This window comes from Calypte anna, chromosome 1 (assembly GCF_003957555.1).
Source record: "Calypte anna isolate BGI_N300 chromosome 1, bCalAnn1_v1.p, whole genome shotgun sequence".
In the NCBI taxonomy this organism is placed as follows: domain Eukaryota; kingdom Metazoa; phylum Chordata; class Aves; order Apodiformes; family Trochilidae; genus Calypte; species Calypte anna.
Window position 1 is genome coordinate 15134650 of NC_044244.1, and position 18823 is coordinate 15153472.

The following is an 18823-nucleotide window of genomic DNA, read 5'->3' on the forward strand; positions in this document are numbered from 1 at the left end:
AGACTGTGGAAACTCTATATCATGTTCTCCATAAAGCTGACCCTCTCACTGTGTGTGAGTCATGAAAGAGAATAAGCAAGATACCTCACCTTATTTTGAGAGGGGACCCTTCATTCTCATTTTTATACTTCTTGCACATTGAAAATGTATAAACACATCTGGGAGTGGAGCAGGAACCAGAACCTGAGTGAGCATTCTCACTGAGGTGGGTTTTTCTCTTTGACATTATACTGCAATTCTTGGACTCTTGACTGTGCACTCGAAAGATTGCCTGAGATGTTGGTGCATAGCCTGATGGTCTGGACATTGATTTGAATCCTATCAGCAATTCCAGTGCTTAGAGACCAGAGAATTTAGGCAGTATGGTGAAAGAGAGGCACTCTAATAATAACTTCTCTGCATGGTTCAGAATACTGGGTAACTTAAGAGCTACTATCCTGGCACAATAATGTCTTAGAACTTCAACGGGGATAAGAGGATGTGGTCATCTAATGCAAGTTTCTCATGCTACCAACTCCTGTGACAAGCAAGGAGGTGGAAGGGGTTTTGGAAAACAGAGCTGTCAACAGAAGTTTTTCTGCCATTATTACGTGTTCCCTTACTGTGGGAAGGCTACACAAATCTTCATGAGGCCATCTGCTTCGTGACTGATACGACTAGAATATCCAGGGATATTTTGGCCATGAGTATGTGCAGCAGAGTAGTGAGTGTTCTGCAAGGTGAATGCTTCTCTAATTGTCAAGCTGCTTTGGGTAGTACAAATGGTTTGTCAGGGTATATTCAGAGTGGCAGTCTGGGAATTCTCAGTGCTTCTCTACTCTGGTCCCTTGGGGGCATTTGGTTAGGTCATAGATACTGCTTTCCCCTGCCACAGGAAACTACTGTCTTATCTACAGATTTGTCTGCTGAGCCAGGAATACTGCTCAATTCTGTCTAAGTGCCTAATTTGTCTGATGTGTTATTGAACTTTTTTGTTAAAATTGGAACTGATGCATGCTAATTTGAATGCAGTAACTTATAAAATATCTTTGGTTGACTTAAGGTATTCTTTTACTCTAGCAAGCTGTCCCTTTTTTACCGCCAAGTGTATTCCATTTTAAAAGGTCAATGAAGAGCAAATAATAGGGGACAAAGTCTGACATTTGCTTGGAAAAGAAAGGTAGTGATTATAAAAGTTATGGCTCATAAATTCCTCCACATCTAGGTCTGTGAGTTTTGGCTTGCCACAAAAAGAAACAGGGTTGCTCACACTGTTGTTCTAGGGACAAAGAGCTAATGGGATTGATTATGCCTTATATAGTTAAGATGACCTCACTTAAGGAATCTGTTTTAACACCCTATTCTTGGAGCACAGGCAAGAACAGAGGTGTCTAGTCCATAGAAAGCAGTAGCAGGTAATGGTATGTAGCCCTTGTCAAAACATCTGACTCGTCCTTCAGCTGCCTGTACAGCTTTTCCAGTGTGAGTTATGTTTCTCATACTTGCTCATTCTCTCTAGCTCACCACATGGTATATATATGCTCTTCCTTGTGAAGATATCGTGTATTTCATACTCAGACAGCAGCACTTCTTCCCAGAGCAGTCTTCTCTGAACTAAGTGAAACATTTCTCTTCAGGCAAGAGGCAGAAAAGAAGAAAGGATTTCTTTTGTTAAATAAATTCTGTGAAATATACGTCATGGTACCATGGCCTGTAATAAGACTTACCAAGTTTTTCCTTTGAAGTTATTCATTGCAGTGTCTTCCAAGCTGGTTAGATGGCAGATATTTTGCTTAACACATTTGGTCATTTGTTAATTTATTTCAGATGTTTGATGTGACTGAAGGGGCTCTTGGAAGTGTCAGTCCTACACACAATTTCGAGCCTCCTCATTATGATGGCATTGAAGCACTTGCTATTATGGGAGACAACCTTTTTAGTGGATCCAGAGACAATGGAATTAAGAAATGGGATTTGGCTCAAAAAGACCTGCTTCAGGTAATGGAAAAAAAATATCATGACTAATGTAACAGTCATTCTGTAGAACTGTTTTCAGGCTCTAAATGTTCAGGATCATACAATGACCAGTCACCTAGATACTGATGTTTTTTTTTAATAGGGACACAGAGCACTGACTAAGAAAGTAACCAGTAATATACTTTATCTTTACACTAGGAATGTACTTGCTTTTCAGTGTATGTAGTATCAGGAAATTCTGATGAAGTGGTTAGCCTTCTATTTTAGCTCTATGTGGAGTTTGTTCTTTTTTGCTTTGGAATGAAGGCAGCACTTGCCTGTCCTCCATGATTTTAACCACTGGATGTTGTCCATGTGATTGGTAAATGTTGAACTGGGAACACAATAATAACAAACAATGTTTTAGGTCAGGCTACAGAATGTTTTCTTTTGGAGAGGTTTTATATCCTACCTCACTCCACCCAGTCTCTTTTTCTAAAAAACATTGCTGCTTAGAATCACAGAATCATAGAATTTTTGGGGCTGGAAGGGATCATCTAGGTCCAACCCACCTGTCATGGGCAGGGACACCTCCCACTAGATCAGGTTGCTCAGAGCCCCATCCAGCCTGGCCTTAAAAACTTCCAGGGATGGGGCTTCCACCACCTCTGGGCAACCTGTTCCAGTATTTCACCACCCTCATACTGGAGAACTTCTTCCTAATATCTAATTAGAATTCCTAATATCTAGTTTGAATCCATCCCCCCTAGTCCTATCACTACCTGACATCCTAAAAAGTCCCTCACCAGCTTTTTTGTAGGCCCCCTTCAGATACTGGAATTCTATAATAAGGTCTCCTTGGAGCCTTCTCCTCTCCATACTGAATAACCCCAACTCTCTCAGTCTGTCTTCACAGAAGAGGTGCTCCAGCCCTCTGGTCATCCTCATGGCCCTTCTGGACACTCTCCAGCACATTGATGTCTTTCTTGTAATAGGGTCTCCAGAACAGGATGCAGTACTCCAGGTGGGGTCTCACGAGAGCAGAGCAGAGGGGGAGAATCACTTCCCTCAACCTGCTGGCCACACTTCTCTTGATGCAGCCAAGATTCTGCTTGGCTTTTTGAGCTGCAAGTGCACATTGATGGCTCATTTTGAACTTCTCATCCACCAGCACTCCTAAGTCCTTTTCCTCAGGGCTGCTCTGAAGCCAGTCACTGCCCAACCTATATCAGTGCTTGGGATTGCCCTGATCCAGATGCAGGCCCTTGTGCATGGTCTTGTTGAACTTCATGAGGTTTGCATGATCTCCATTCAACTTGTTATACAATGTCTGCATTATGTGATGTATGCAACACACTCATAATGATCTATTTACTGTTAGAACATATTTGCTCTAATTTTTTTTGTTAAAAAACAAAAAAAAACCCAAATTAAAAAAAAAAACAAAAAAAATGAAAAAAATCCCAACAACAGGAAACCAAACCAAACCAAAGAAACAAAAAAAGCAAACAAACAAACAAACAAAAAACCACACCAAGGGAATATAAGGAATAAAAAAGACCTCAAATCTATCTTTTTATCAAAAATCTGCACGTGATCACATTGAGACATCTACCCTCATATCTCTGTCACAGCGAAATATATTAAGCAGCTTGTTTGCAAAAACAGGCCAACTGCAAGAACAGGAAGAGTTTTTTTATCCTCAGGATGACTTTAATAAAGTTGCAAGAAGAGTGAAGACTCATGCATTTTAGGCTCATTAAAATATTATGCAATGTGTGGTTTTGCCATTGCAATTAATTTAACATCAGAAAGAACACAGGGGCAAGGGGCAGGTAGTATGTAAGAGCGGTCTAGTTGTATTCCTTTTCCTATTTTTCTTTGGTTTATGAGCATTTCATAATTTCTATACTTCATGTTCCTTTGTTAGTTTAAAAAGTAGAACATAATAAAACTGATCTCAGATTCTTTCCTTTTATAATTCTATAAAACACTGTGTGTTTTTCAAGGAGATGAGACTAGAGCGTTTGGCAAAACAATATAAATATTTTTTTATTACTATTGTCACAGGGAAAGAAGAGAAGTGCTGTTGCTTTTGCTAATCATGGGGTAATTCAGGGTGGAAGGACTCACTGAAGGTTGCACAGTGTGAAGTTGGCCTGCTGATCCAAGCAAGGCCATCTTCATAGATATATCTGATTGTTCAAGTTATATCTGATTGCCCAGCTGAGTTCTCCAAGGTCAGAAATGGCACAGCTGCTCTGAGTGACCCATTGCAATCTTTAAACCTCTCTTGTATGAATTTCCCCTCCTCCCTCATTTCCAGTCAGACTTTCTGTTGTTGCTCTTTCTTGGGGTATGTAGGCTTGACTGTTAGAGATGAATGGGATGAAATCCCACCCACCCTGAGAACAGTGCTGAGCTGCTTTAAAGTGTAAATTCTGACATTTAAGCTGAGGTCCTGGTCTGGCATACATGTGTTAAACAAGGTTGGTCCTCTATAATTAATGAAAATCATTTAATAAATCTGCTGTTCGAGAATTAGGATATCTTACTTCACTTGGTGCTATAAAACCCAAGCCACAAAGCACTTCTATGACTGATTTAAGGTTTACAAGAACAGCAACAGTTCTTTCTGTGCTGTCTTTTCTTCTAGAGACTGATTCTCTGTGTGTTCACAAAGGAAGCAGCAGCATTAGGGATGGTGTCTCCATGTGTCCTGATTGGAGACCAGAGTGGACTACTGATGGCAGTCAGTATGGCCAAAGCTGAGGGATTGTTTCAGGGAGTCCTTGTATCTCCTCTTTATCTGTATATCCTCTGTATCTGTTGTGGTAGCTGGTGGCAAGTTCACCCCAGAGCACTTGTAGAGCTCTCTGTGGTCACCCATAACTGCACATAGTTCAGTGTTTTCTGCTAGGTTGATCCACTACTTGTTCTTGATGTCTCAAAGTTTCTATTGGAGCTTACTGCATGCAAGAGGAAAGGCTGCTTTTCTTACATGGCAAGATGGCTGAGAAAGATGTGTTTGGTGAGCAGTTCTCTTCTTTGTCATCAGCTCTTGGATCTCTTGGTTGTCTTCATCAAACAAGTCTTTGTTATTCTTTGTGAAGAACCCTAGGGATTCTTCAGAGGACTGCGGGATGCTATTTTTCATGTGTTGCCAAAGCACATCAGGAGAGGGATCTATGGGATGATCTACAAGTCTAGCTTGAAGCTTTACCTGGAAGCTGTCTCTCACTGTATCTTTTTTAAGATCGTTAACTTTGAGCCTCCTCCTTGGGATGCCACCCCTCTTAGGTTTGGGCTTGAAGTAGAGGGCAAGTTATCACACAAGGTGGTGGTCTGTATGACATTCTGCACTGGGCAACACTCAGGTATGACGGATGCCACAAACATTTCTCTGGCACACTAAGACATAGTCAGTGAGGTGCCAGTGCTTGGATCGAGGATGCATCCAGGTTGTCTTCAGGCTGTCTTTCTGTTGGAAGATAGCGTTGGTGATGGTAAGCTGCTGCTCAGCACAAAACTCTAGCAGGAGACATCCATTGTCGTTACAGTTTCCAACACCATGCTTGCCTGGTACTCCTTTCCAGGCTTCATAGTTCTTTCCTACTCTGGCGTTGAAGTCTCCCAGGATTATAAATTTGCCATCTGCAGGAACCTTTTGGGTGAGGCAACACAGGTCACTGTAGAATTTGACTTTTTCTGCACGGTCAGCTTAGAGGGTTGGGGCATAAATACTGAAGAGAACGACATGTTTCTTGCTGTGTAGTGGGAGGCATAAGGAAATAATGCGATCGGAATGACCTGCTGGCAGATTTTCCAGTTTGGAAGTGATGGAGTTTTTAATCATGAAGCCAACTCCTGAGAGGCGTCTTTCAGTTTTGGGTTTGCCTGACCAATACAGTGTGTAGCCAGCACCACGTTCTTTAAGACTGCCTTCCTCATGAAGATGAACTTCACTGAGAACAGCAATGTCAAAGTTAAGTCGTGGCAGTTCATGGGCAATTAGAGCAAAACGATGTTCAGGATGCCCACTGTCCATTGTATCAAGCATGGTTCTGATGTTCCAGCATGTGAGTCAATCTGAACACACCTTTAGAGGCAGGAATATGCCTTTGTCTCTTTGTCTTTGTTCAACTGCATCAGAAGATACCTGTTTACTGTGGCTAGCCAACTGGGTGGGGGTTAGGCCACCTTTTCTAGGCCCCTCTCCATGTGGAGCAAGCAGTGCTCTCCTTGAAAAAGGCTGCTTGGTCACTCAGGATGCTGCTGAACAAGACTGTCATCTCCTGGGTCAGTCTTGAGCCACCGATGTCCTGAGCCTCCTGCATGCAGGGTTGGCTCTGCAGCTTCCAGTGCCCCTTTCCCCTGGTGTTCCATCCCTCCTGTTGCTGCAGGGGCTTTACAAATGTGGGTTTATCCCACAAATGTGGGTTTATCCCTCGAGCCTGCGCTGTGGCTTTTTTAGGTGAGGAGCAGCGTGCGTGGAACTGGTCCCACCCTTTACTCCTGAGGTTCATCTGCCAGGGCCCAGCAAGCTTGGTCAGTGACAGTGAAGTCCTCAGGACGTAGGTTTGGTTAAGAGTATCCTTCACTTGGATGGATGGATGGATGGATGGCCTTACAGGGCTGAATGAGCTCCATCTGCCCGGGTTTGGAGTTAGAGTTGTCCTTCTCCTTGGATAGTTGCCTGAGGCTACTGAGCTCATCCTGCCCATGGACACACTTTGTCTGACCCTTCAGTTGTCACCTGTCTGGCATGGGAGACCTTACTGGAGGCATCTGCCACCACCAGCAGAGCTCCCAACCTCACAAGGGCACACAAGCTCCTCCCTCACGACAAGGGGGTGCCCATGGAGGGGTGAGTAGTGTATATTATAGAAAAAATCAAGATGATCCTAGAAAGCTGGATGTGCCCCATAATATGAGAGAGAGCAAACCAAAGCAGTTCCTACCAAAATGAACTGGAGAAGAGGCACTCTTGGTTCCGTTAAAAGACAGTAAACTATTATTTCTATTCTCCTCTGCTCTGTGCACTACTTTGCTTTCCCAATTAGCTGTCAAGTCCTAGTGTCCTTCCTCAATAAAGAATGAATATATTTTTGTTAAGTGCTGCATCATGAAAACAACTTACAATGTGTGATAGGAGAAGACTAAAGGAGAAAAGCAAATACAGAAATAGCTTGTCTCCCTATTGTATTTTTAGTAGTATTTTTTGTGTGTGTGTGTGTTTTGTAAGTGTTTTGGATGGTTTAGAAACATATATAGAGACTGTATGTTCGAGCATGCATTTGAACATATGGAGATTTAGCATGATCCTAAATTAATTTCTGTTCCACATCAGGTTAGTTGTGCATACTGTTTTTTCTTCTTGTGTTGCAATGCTATTTCACAGAAAGAAACAAACATGGCATGTAAGTACCTTGACAGAAGATAGCCCTAAATTGTAGTCTTTCTCTAAAGGAGAAGCCACAAGGCTGGGATATACCCAGTGTCAAGTGGCAGATCTACTGCAGGACAGGAATTGGGTTTAGGAACTTGGGATTTTTCCATTTCTGTGCTCATTCCTATAGAACTTTTTGCAACCTGGTGAGATTTGCCTGTCTTCTCTTTTCCAGCAAGTTCCTAATGCTCATAAAGACTGGGTGTGTGCTCTTGGCCCGGTGCCTGGTGCTCCGGTTCTGCTCAGTGGCTGCAGAGGAGGCACTCTCAAGCTCTGGAATGTGGATACCTTCATACCCATTGGAGAGATGAAGGGACATGACAGCCCTATAAATGCAATCTGCACCAACTCCAGCCAGATTTTCACAGCAGCAGAGTGAGTTTTTTTCTCATTAATCTTTTTTTTTTTTTTTCCATACCTCCTTCTACAGTTCTGTCAGTGCAAATGCATGTAGGAGATCGTGTCAGTCACTTCACAGCAAGCATGAGGAGACCTAATCCATGCCCCTAAATACTAATACATTACTGCAGTGGTCTCCAAAACAGGGTGCATGCATCCCAGGGAGTGAGCAAAATGATCCACTGGGGCACAGGAAGAAAATACTAGAACTTTTCAGTAGTACATGTACATCACCTGTAATTTAATGATCACACAAACTGTGGGAGTAAATGGTAAAAAAAAAAAAAAAAAAAAACGAAAAACACTTTAATGGTAGCTGTATATATCAAAACTTTTTGACCACCAGTCTATAGGATGTAAAGGAGACTTTGACAATAGTAAGAACCTTAATAGCTTTTCTCTATAGTTGGGCTATTTAACTGCTAGAACTGACTCCTGACCTGCAGGAATTTTTCTATGAGCCATGGTATGTATTTATTTTCTTCATGTTTTCAGGTTTCTTCTTTTAAGTGCTGACATATAGCAGAAGTTCTGCAAGCTGCCCTACTGTCCTTTAAAAACCTTGATTTGAATATTTCCTTCCTTGGTAAAAATGAGCAACTTCAATACTTAAAACCTCAGGAGATGTGACCAAGGAAAAATACCTCATTCTGGAGAAAGTGCAGGAGAGGGCAGCAGTGTGCACTTAGTCTGAGCACAGAAGCTGTAAAAGCTGTTGTATTTTCTTCTAGTGCCAATTGCAGAAGCTTATGGCCTTCTGAACAAAAGCAAGACTCTCTCAATTGAAGTGGGACCACTTCATATTTGGAAGTTGTCACGTTTTCTACTTTTGTTAGCCAGTTTTCATGGTTAAACAGTCACAGATAATGGTAGAGATGTCAAAGCTTCTGTCTCTGCCTAAAGACTATTAATTGTAGATCATACATGTATATGAAATGTATTTTTTATTACGAGTGAGAGAAAATCCTAACCTTTTGGCACTTGTAACACTGAGGCGAAGGTTTATGGAACTTAGGGTATTTCTGATGATTTATGAAATGTATGTTCAAGTCAACAAACCTCTATACTTGATAAAATCTGTCTCAACTTCTGCCTCCTGGTGCTTTTTTTGTGGGTGTTATAAAGAATACAAGTCTATGTTTGCTGGCCAGACGACTTTATAAGAATTTGTAACTTCTCATTCACAGGATAAATTGGTGTTGAACAAGACTAATTCTATATTTTACTTTTTATTATTATATAGACTGTTGTAACACTTTCCCTGTGTGACTTACACATACTTTAAAACTGTATATTTGTTGCCAAAAGTACAAAATTCCAGTTTGTCTTTCCGGGGCTTCTGAACATCAGCACACTGCTTTATGCTTTCCAGCATCTGGCAAAGGGTTTCAGTTTTTTGGTGTGGCTTTCTACTTGTTTGGGGTTTTCTTGTTGTTTTTTAGGACTGTGTGGTCTTACAATTCTGTGCTTTTTTACCTTATTACAGGCTGACACCTCTTGTGAAAACAGAGCATGTTTCAGGTCCTGTTTGTTTTAACCTGTTAAAACCTTCACACATTTTTAATGGCATGAAGTAGCCTTGTCCTGTTGAGTCTATATAATTCAGCAGAACACTGGCTGTTTACCTGTTGTCTGCTGATTTGTGTATAGTTATTAAATGGTAGAAGCTCTTCTCTCATGTCAGTTTACTTCAACCTTTTAGTATTAGAGGTATCTAAAAAAAGAAGTAATAACTAAGATTTTATTTTCCCCAGACATATAATTTTTATACTGGCCTAGATGGCTAAAGTTAATAGGTGGAGTTATAAGGTCAGGGAATCTTAAACACTGTACATCTTATACTGCAAAGTCTTCTGGAGGTGGAATGAAAATTGCTTATTAAAGAAATCTTATTTTGCCAACAGTGCCTTTCTGAAGAAGACACTCAAGCTTTAAGAAAGCTTCTCTGCCCCCCAGCCCATCTGTATCCCTCTCCAGTGTAATTACCTACCTCTAATACTGCTTCATTTTGTTTTTCAGTGACCGGACTGTGAGGATCTGGAAAGCTCGAAATGTGGTGGATGGACAGATCTCAGATACAGGAGATGCAAGTGAAGAGGTTGCCAGTAATTGAAATTATAGGGATAAATTAATATATTGATGAGTTTGAGGTGTGCTCTATGCAGTTTGCTGCATGTTTATTAGGTAAACACTGATGACTGGAATGAACTGAGAAATAAGATTGAACTCTTCTACTAGACCTGCTGTCCTTAAAATATGTACTGTATTTAAGAAAAAATAACTTCTTGGTGTAACATGGCTTGTGTCTCAGTGGTCACATATGTATGTCTATATCTTATAGATTGATTTGTGTGCATATGTAACAGTTTAAATTAACTGGAAATCAGTCTTCTCTAATGACAGTCTCAAAATTATAATCTGGAATATGTAACAAAATTGCTCTGCTGCATTTCACTCCCAAGTATGATCAGCTGTTTTGCATTTAGGGTAGCAGGGGAATGATGATTACCCAGGAATAAGCCTTTGCTTACAACACGCAGTTTTAAGATTTTTAAAGGTCACTTACACTGTTGTTAGGAAAACAGAGTGAATAAAAGATGGGAAGAAGCTGTTAATGACACATATATCTGACAGGGCTATATCCTGCTAACAGTGAATGCCATATGATTTGTGTTAATGAGAGCATATTATCCTTGTTGACCAAAGTTGTGCAGCTATGTATACCCTGTGCTCAGGACTAGAACTCAAATGCTCGTAAATTGGTACATTTTATTAGTGTTTTGCCTATATTCTGTAATTACTAGATGTCCTTAATGTCAGGATGGAAATATATCTTAATCTATTTTTCTTATGGATTTGTTTCATCTCATTTTCTTTTTTAAAGCAAAATGTCTTTCCTTTTTACCTAATTTTATATGCTGCTAAATGTATTTTAAATACACTGTTTTGCAAACCTTGGCAGTTACTTTGAGAACTGAACCACGTGTATTGGAAAAAGCTATGTAAATAGGTGGTTGTACAAAGAAAATATCTTATCTTGTGCCTGTATGACTGTTAAAGTTCTTAGAATGTGGATATTGAGGGAAGATGTATAATTTACCCAACTGCTCTGAAAATTAATTTGTAAATTCTGCAAATTTTTAAAATTTGTGTAGATTCAGACACAGTGTTTGGATATTGAGGGGTTTTTTGCTGTTTGTTGTTTTGTTTTGGTTCCCACCCCCTCCTTCACCCTCTTCCCCCCAAAAAAATATCAGTCTGTAAATCATAGCTTACGTAGGTAAACACTTAAATAAAGATGTGAATGTGAACTACTTGTCTTTGTCTTTTTCATTATACTTGCTTATAAAAAATTTACTTCCCTTGCAGAGGCCCCAAATCTAAAATGCAGAATTTTACACTATGCAGTAGAATAAGTTGCCCATAGGTTGTTCTGATGAGCCATGTCTGTGTTCTTGTTGGCCATTATTTGTGTTTTGGTAGTACTTGGGAACCCTCATACTAAGTACAGTATAGCCTTAAAATGAAACATATGGCTCCTGTTCTTGAGAGATGGCAGCTTATACCTTATTACATATGGTCTGTCAAACAAAGTTCTGATGCCTCTTACTGTTCTTAGAGGAATTGTTTCCCTCTCAGCTAAAAAGAAGATGGAAAAGGCATACCACTTGTCATTTGAGATTACTGATTTGCTCCAAGTTTTGGCAGGAGTGTGTGATGATACATATTGTTAAGCAGCAATGTATAGGTTACTTAAACAGCAGCAATACCAAGAAGTGTTCATCTATCCTGCTTTCTGACTATTTAGGGAGTGTGCACAGACACGAAAAATGGCCCTTCTCACAGCTTTGAACAAAACTTCCACTGGAAAGTGGATTTACAAGACTCACACTTTGTGTACGTGGTGGAGGGTCCCTGTTCTGCCTGCCACTGTGCCAACCTACACAAATGGTGGCAACAGCATGGTAACCCAGGGCTGTCATCTGGGAATCCTGGGTTTTAGCATATTTGTGTTCAAAAGATTTATATAGATATTGTGTTTTGCAACAGCAGGAGGAAAGTCTTCACAAACCTAGGGAAAGACTGACCCCTGGGCCGCATGGTGAGGGGCTGTTGTGGCAGGGGTCTGAATTGCTGATGATTGAGTCTGGTGATGCTTGAGCACAGACATTTTGTTTTACAAAGCTATCAATTGACAGGCACCAATGAAACTTAGATAATGTGTATATAGAAAAAGCTTAATTTTTCTTTTTTCCTCCAGGAAGGCGTTTTACCTAAACCAGATCTTGCTGTAGAACACAGTTTTACGCTGAAAGTTTCTGCCATCAAGCAATTGGAGCAAAACTGTCTTTTTGTAAAGGTCACATTATCAATGTCTTCTTTTAATGGGGAGTTCTTCAGTTGTTTGTTTTTCTCCAAACTTTTCACTTATACTGTAAAACTACATATGTGACAAAAGATAATATGAAATCAGAAAAAGGTAAGCTCTAGGCTTCTGAAGCTACTTGTTTAAAAAAAAAAAACTAAAAAATAAAATTTCAAAGAAGTCTCAAGGTTTGAATAGAGAAGTTGAGCCAAGTTTGTGGACAAATTACTGCCTACATCCCATCTTATCTGCTTAGATAGTTTATTAAATACAGGCAAGGTCATGAGTTGTAATTAATCTAATGAATTCTAAGAAAATATTTGCAATGTTTCTTATCACATACTGAAACAAGTGTATAAAAGGCTCCACGCTGCCCGCAGAAATCTGCCTTTGACCATGGAGTGGCTCAGGAGCCTCTGTTTGTTGGCTGTTGTGCTGGCAGGTAAATGTATTGCACTTCTACGGGCTTAAAAGCAAGATATAAATGTAATAACAGCTATTAGGGGAGACGATCCATTTACATGGAAAAGGAGAGGATGGGCATGGCTTTAGTTCCACCTGTGGTGACTGTGGGAGGATAACGGGGCTGTCTTGCTCAGATATACAACCCAGGCAAAGAGGGCTTTCAGCTCCTGGGCACCAGGGCATGCTGGAGTCAGTGGGACCATTCAGTTGCTGGAAGTTACCTTTGCTAGTTTGTGTTCTGTGGTTTTTACCCCAGTTTACCCAGAGGTTTAATTTCATCTAGAGATTATTAATAAAGGGAGAATGCATCTTTTTATGTCGCTAAATAATGGAGAGACCTCAGCAGGAAGTGCCTTTGAAATATATGGGTTAACCTAAAATGTGAAAACTAATACTATTAAGTTAAAAGGTGTGTGGTAATACTTAAATTGCCTGCTTATGCCTTATTATGGCATTTTCTAATCTAATTTCACAAAATTGAAGTAAAGATTTTTAAAAATCAACAGACATAATTTTTCACATACAACTTCTAAACTACCTTACTTTAGCTTCTGTTCCCATGGAAATTACTGTAGAAAAGCAGTAAGTAGCCATAGCTACTGCTATACTCAACTTCTTGTTTGCGTTTCATCTTCTATGTATGTTTACAGATGTGGGCCATTCATGCAGTGAAAATGATACAGAGATTTAAATATTTTTTAAAAACTTAGGGAAGAAAAATTCCATCTTCCCACTTGCTACTGTTCAATTTATAAGAGAAGTAAATCCAGGAACAAGGGTTGAATGAGGTTGCAGCCTTGTTTATCTGCTCATATGTGCAAGTTCTTGTTTTCGAAGTTTGCTGGTAAATTCAGGCTCCACACTGATGAGGTTAAAGAAATTTCTTGACTCCTGCTGAGGCAATGCTTTTACCCCCTTAAACTAGCTTTTTCATTCATGATATCTTTCTTATAAAGTATTTTGAAAGTATTTTATTGCAAAAAATGAGTTGATAAAAGTCTCCCATGAACCTATGCTATGTTAAATGATGCCAAGTTAAAAATCTTCTATAGCATGTTCAGTCATATTTTTTATTTTATCAATGGAAACACTAATGTTGCATTTGATTCCTATTAGGAAAAACAATCAAACAAACAATCAAAAAGCCAAACAAAAAATATCCCAACTTAACAAAACCATAGAAAAAAAACAACTTAATGAAACTTACTCTATATTCTGTGCTTTGCTTGCCAAGGTGTGTACATTTGAGTTCAAGGCAGTGCGAAACTGCTGGACACAGGAGCCCTGCATTGACTGCAGAGGTGGTGCTTGGTATGGCATTTCTTTAGGCTTAAGGTCCTCAGGATCCAGAGGGCTACAAGAAGCCTTAGCAATCCTTCCACTTCCCTCAAGAAGCAGGGTTTGCTCCAGAAGAAGTAACTGATGAAATGCAGGAGGATGTTCATATACCTATTATGCTTAGGATGAAAAAGAGGATTAGGATTCAGGGCTTTCCAAAGTGACAGTTAACAGGGTTTGTGAATGCCCATTAAACCTGTAGATCATGACTGTCCACCCCACAACATAAAGGTGAAGGCCAAGCTTGCCTGTGTGGCAGCTGGCAAAGGTTAACAGGATTTCTCCTGTAAATTCTTACCTCTAGAATGTGATAGGAGGAGCTGTGGCAGCAAGGATCGAGCTCTGCTTCAAATCCTGAGTGTCAGACAGAAAGGTCAGACCCTCCTGCATCAAAGAAGGGATGAGAGTTTTCTCAAAAGACAAATGTAGATGGCACTCAGTTCCTGCCTTTCTGCATTCCCATTTCATACTTAAAGATCTATTCTAGCATCGCAGCTTGATGGCATTTACTAGTGAATCTGCAGGTTTATTCTGTAAATTTTCCTAGTTTATGTAATTATTGCTTGAGCACATCTGCTTGTAAAGTTCTTTATATGGAGAGCCCAGACTGCATTAGCAATCACATTTTAAGCTTTCAACTCACAACAGTCCACATAAAAAAAGAATTTAAAGCTGAGGTATTAGTCATTTTATGGAAAAGAGCAATTATTGTTCCAGAAGATTTAATCTTTGAATATTGTTGTAATGACTAAAATGACATGTTAACTTCAAACTAAGTATGCTGCCTGTGGTATGCCTGCTCTGTTCAAGAATATTTGATAACAGAGCATTTTGTTAGCATGGTGGGGAGCAGCTCTCTGTTCTCCTGCTCTCAGGAGGTTTGCTGTGTGCTGGGGAACCACAGGCTTGACCTGCAGTTGCCCAACGGAAAAGCTTTAGCACCTTACTATGAGGTTTTTTCTCAGGATGATTCTGGGGATGACTAATTTGTGCCTTTTCTTTTATGGCTGGTATCTTCCCTTTACTCATAACCATACTTGTATTAACACAAACTGTTCATACTGTCTATATGTAGTAGTCATACAATGTAGAAATTAACCCAAGTACAAACTTGTAACTATAAAAATACTGACTTTATATATGTATATTGTATGAGTGGATGCTAACTTCACATATTTCTATCTGTATTAGTAGATAATCTTTGTGTATAACATGAAAGATGAAGTATACAGAAAATGTACTGTTTTAATAATACTAACAGTTTCAATCCTTACTGAAGTACCCCTCCTGTTCAGCTGGCCTCAAGCATTGCTCTCAAGCCTCACCAGCAGTTTGAGCCTGGTGTTTAATTTGAAGCTAGTTTTGCTTCAGCTGAACACCAGCAGCTCTGAGCAGCAAACCCACTGCCTCAGCTTCTAAGAGGAACACTTGCTCTTGTCTTGGTCATGAGCAGGCACTCTGCTCTGCCGGCATCTTAGTCAAAAGAATGATGCCTATTAGCCCCCAGGTGAGGAAAAAAACACAACAGAAAAAGAATAACTCAAGAAGTTTACATTGCTTGTGGTTGTTCTGACTGTGGCTCTGCTGCTCTAACTGTCCTCTCCCCACGGGCAGCCCTGGGCGGCTGCCTGGGCTCAGAGCGGGGCTCTCAGTGCCCCGGGGCGCTGGCGGTTCAGGAACGCATCGACTGCCACCCCCAGCCCGGAGCTTCCCAGGAGGGCTGCGAGGCGCGGGGCTGCCGATGGTGCCCCACCAACGTGGACAACACTCCCTGGTGCTTCTTTCCTGAGGACAGTCCCTATGGATACTCCCTCGGCAGAAGCATCGAGAAGACAGCCAATGGCTGGAGGTAAGTGTGCACGGCTCCTCGGGTGATGCAGTGACCCCCCATGGCCACCCCAGGGCAATTCGCCACAAGTCTTCCCCAGGCTACTTCCCTGCTGCCTGTTCAGCTTGCCACAAGGAGGGCAACGGCTGTTATTTCCTTGACTATAAGCCAAGCAGAGCTGGGATCCTGCCCTCACATCACAACTCAACACCAGTGAGAAAATCAGGTGCTAGTTCAAGAGGGCTTCCCTTACCCTGAGAGCTGTGTCCCTGGAGACCACGAGGTCGCCCTGCTTCAGTAGCACCTATTTTACCCACTAACAGCAAGGAGAGCCTAAGCCAACCTCAGCAATTATTTCTCTCCATAAGTCAGTGGTTTCTTTTTAAAGAGCTGATGTAGCATGGCTGAGCTGTTCCCCCTGGCCTATACCAGGGTGGTTGTGGTGGGCATCAGGGCGTTTTCCACCACAGGGTGATGCTGAACAAACGCCAGGCCTTGTCCCTCTTTGGAAATGACATTTCCCCGATCATCTTGGAAGTGGAGTTCCAGACAAAGGACAGGCTCCGGTTCAGGGTGAGTATCTGGAGGGGGAGGAATAACAGAATCATTTAACCAGTGCAATGCAGACTAACAAATGAGCTAATCTGCCACTTTCTTGCCTTGCTTCAGTTTTACGACCCAAACAACAAGCGGTTTGAGGTCCCGCTGAAGATCAACTCCCCTGGAGTTACCGCTGACGAGGCCAACTACGAAGTGGAGTTCACAGAGGACTCCTCACGCTTCACGGTCAAGAGGAAGAGCACTGGCACTGTGCTGTGAGTATCAGCTCTCACTCACACTGCTTTTTGCAGAAATTAAGGTTGACAGGACGAGCGCTGTTCCCTCAAACACTAGTGCTTGGGTCTGTGTGACACAGGCTCAAGCACAAACTGGATGTGGCATAAACACAGATTTATGCCTTGTCCCTGGGGAACATTTATTATTAATAGGAGTATGTGGCTGTGTAATAGAGAATTACCTTCCTTGCTGTATGAATGGCTGTTCCAGAAGTCAAATAACTCTTGAGGGTACAGTGGCACAGCTTGGGACACTGGTAGACTCAACTCATGAAAGCACTGAACTAAGGTTTCTGAAATTTGGGATGGTTTGATATGTCAGAAATTAAGCATAATTGTCAGAAATAGAGTACCAAATCCTTTGACACTCTTCAAGAGGTAGGTCTAGGAAACTAAAGCTCAGCCTCAGAGGCTCTAAGCCTCTAACTGCCACAGGTTTCAGTGAATGGCATTTGTGGTTGGGTGGCATTGTGTGTTGGGTTCAGGAAAGGCAGGTCCTGTTTGACCAACCTGGTTTTGTTCTATGACCAGGAGGCCTGCCTAGTGGTTGAGAGCACTAGTGGACTTTAGTAAAGCCTTTGACTCTGACTCCCACAGCATTCTCCTAGAGAAACTGGCAGCTCATGGCATAGATATATATACTCTTCATTGGGTTAAAAACTGGCTGCATGGCCAGGCTCACAGAGCTGTAGTCAACAGACTTAAATCCAGATGGCAGCAGATCACCAGTACTGTTCCCCAGGGTTCACTTTTGGGGCTGGTTCTGTTCAACATCTTCATCAGTGACCTAGATGAGAGGACTGTGTTTCCTCAGTAAGTTTGATGATGACACCAAGCTGGGTGGGAGTGTTGATCTGCTCAAGGGTAGGAATGCTCTGCAAAGGGACCTGGACAAGCTGAACCAGTGGGCCAGGGTCAGTAAAACAAGGTTTAACACAGGCAAGTGCCAGGTCCTCCACTTTGGTCACAACAACCCCATGCAAGGCTGCAGGCCACGGGGAGGAGTGGCTGAAAATCTGCCAGGCAGAAAAGGGTGTGCTGGTTGACAGCCAGCTGAATGTGAGATGGCAGTGTGCCCAGCTGGCCAAGAAGGCCAACAGCATCCTGGCTTGTACCAGGAATAGTGTGACCAGAAAGAGAAGGGAAGTGACAGTGTCCCTGTACTTGGCTCTGGTGAAACCACACCTTGAGTATTGTGTTCAGTTCTGGGCCCCTCACTATGAGAAAGACATTTTGTTGCTGGACTGAGTTCAGAGAAGGGCAACTAAGCTGGTGAAGAGTCTGGAGAGTTAAGTCCTGTGAGGAGAAGCTGAGGGAACTGGGAATGTTTAGTTTGTAGAAGAGGAGGATGAGAAGAGATCTTATTGCTCTCTTCAGCTACCTGAAAGGGTGTTGTAGGAGAGTGGGTGCTGGCCTCTTAAGTAAATAATGATAGTACCAGAGGAAATGGCCTGAAGTTGAAGAAGGGTCTAAACCTCAGGGGAGGTTTAGACTAGGCATGAGGAAGAATTTCTTTACTTAGAGAATAGTTAGGTGTTGTAATGGGCTGTCCAGGGAGGTGGTAGAAGCACCATCCCTGGAAGTATTTAAAGACCGTGTAGATGAGGCACTTCAGGACATGCCCTAGTAGGTGATACTTGATATATTTTACTGGGGGGGAGGATGTTGACAGTTGGATGCAGTGATCTTAGAGGTCTTTTCAAACTGTGACAGTTCTGTGATTCTAGACTAGTTTGTCAATCTGCAAAAATACCAGTTGTGTTCTCAAGTTGACACTGTAGGTTTAACTTCAGGAAAAGCTCCCCTTACTAGAAAATGTCACCAGGTTTTATGACTTCTTGTTTTCTTGGCTTCCACCAACACATCTCTAGTGTAATATGCTACTTAGCATGCAAGTCCCAGTCAAGGTGCACTCCTGCCAGTTTGAGGATGCTGCAACATGGCTTTAGCAGTTTCTGGCTGTCTGCAGAGACAAATGCCAGTGTTACAGACTGTTCTGGGTTATCACTGCATGGCTCAGGCATGCAAAGGAGATGCACATAACATAGAAATACAGGTTATTTGCAGCAGGCTGTTGTTATGTCTATACTAGCATTTTAATTCAGATCAGCAGCACATTTTGGCATAAATCTCTTGATTATACCCAACTCTTGTGCATTGACTAACCTTGAAGTGGTCCTTAGGAGCACAGAGTAGGTACCTTCCAC

General features: G+C 41.6%; 2 protein-coding genes across 4 annotated transcripts in view; both read left to right on the forward strand.

The window, feature by feature from the left end:
• KIF21A (kinesin family member 21A) overlaps positions 1 to 11094 on the forward strand; it is an 89973-nt gene extending 78879 nt beyond the window's left edge. For all 3 annotated transcript variants that reach the window (XM_030448742.1, XM_030448727.1, XM_030448735.1), the window contains 3 exons: positions 1807 to 1977; positions 7560 to 7759; positions 9803 to 11094. In XM_030448742.1, coding sequence (XP_030304602.1) covers positions 1807 to 1977; positions 7560 to 7759; positions 9803 to 9896 — 465 coding nt within the window. In that variant the 3' untranslated portion in view covers positions 9897 to 11094. The remainder of the gene's footprint in view (positions 1 to 1806; positions 1978 to 7559; positions 7760 to 9802) is intronic.
• A 1451-nt stretch (positions 11095 to 12545) lies between these two features.
• LOC103527837 (sucrase-isomaltase, intestinal) overlaps positions 12546 to 18823 on the forward strand; it is a 58426-nt gene continuing 52148 nt past the window's right edge. Inside the window, exons 1-4 of the mRNA XM_030469073.1 lie at positions 12546 to 12591; positions 15567 to 15801; positions 16251 to 16353; positions 16450 to 16595. Coding sequence (XP_030324933.1) covers positions 12546 to 12591; positions 15567 to 15801; positions 16251 to 16353; positions 16450 to 16595 — 530 coding nt within the window. The remainder of the gene's footprint in view (positions 12592 to 15566; positions 15802 to 16250; positions 16354 to 16449; positions 16596 to 18823) is intronic.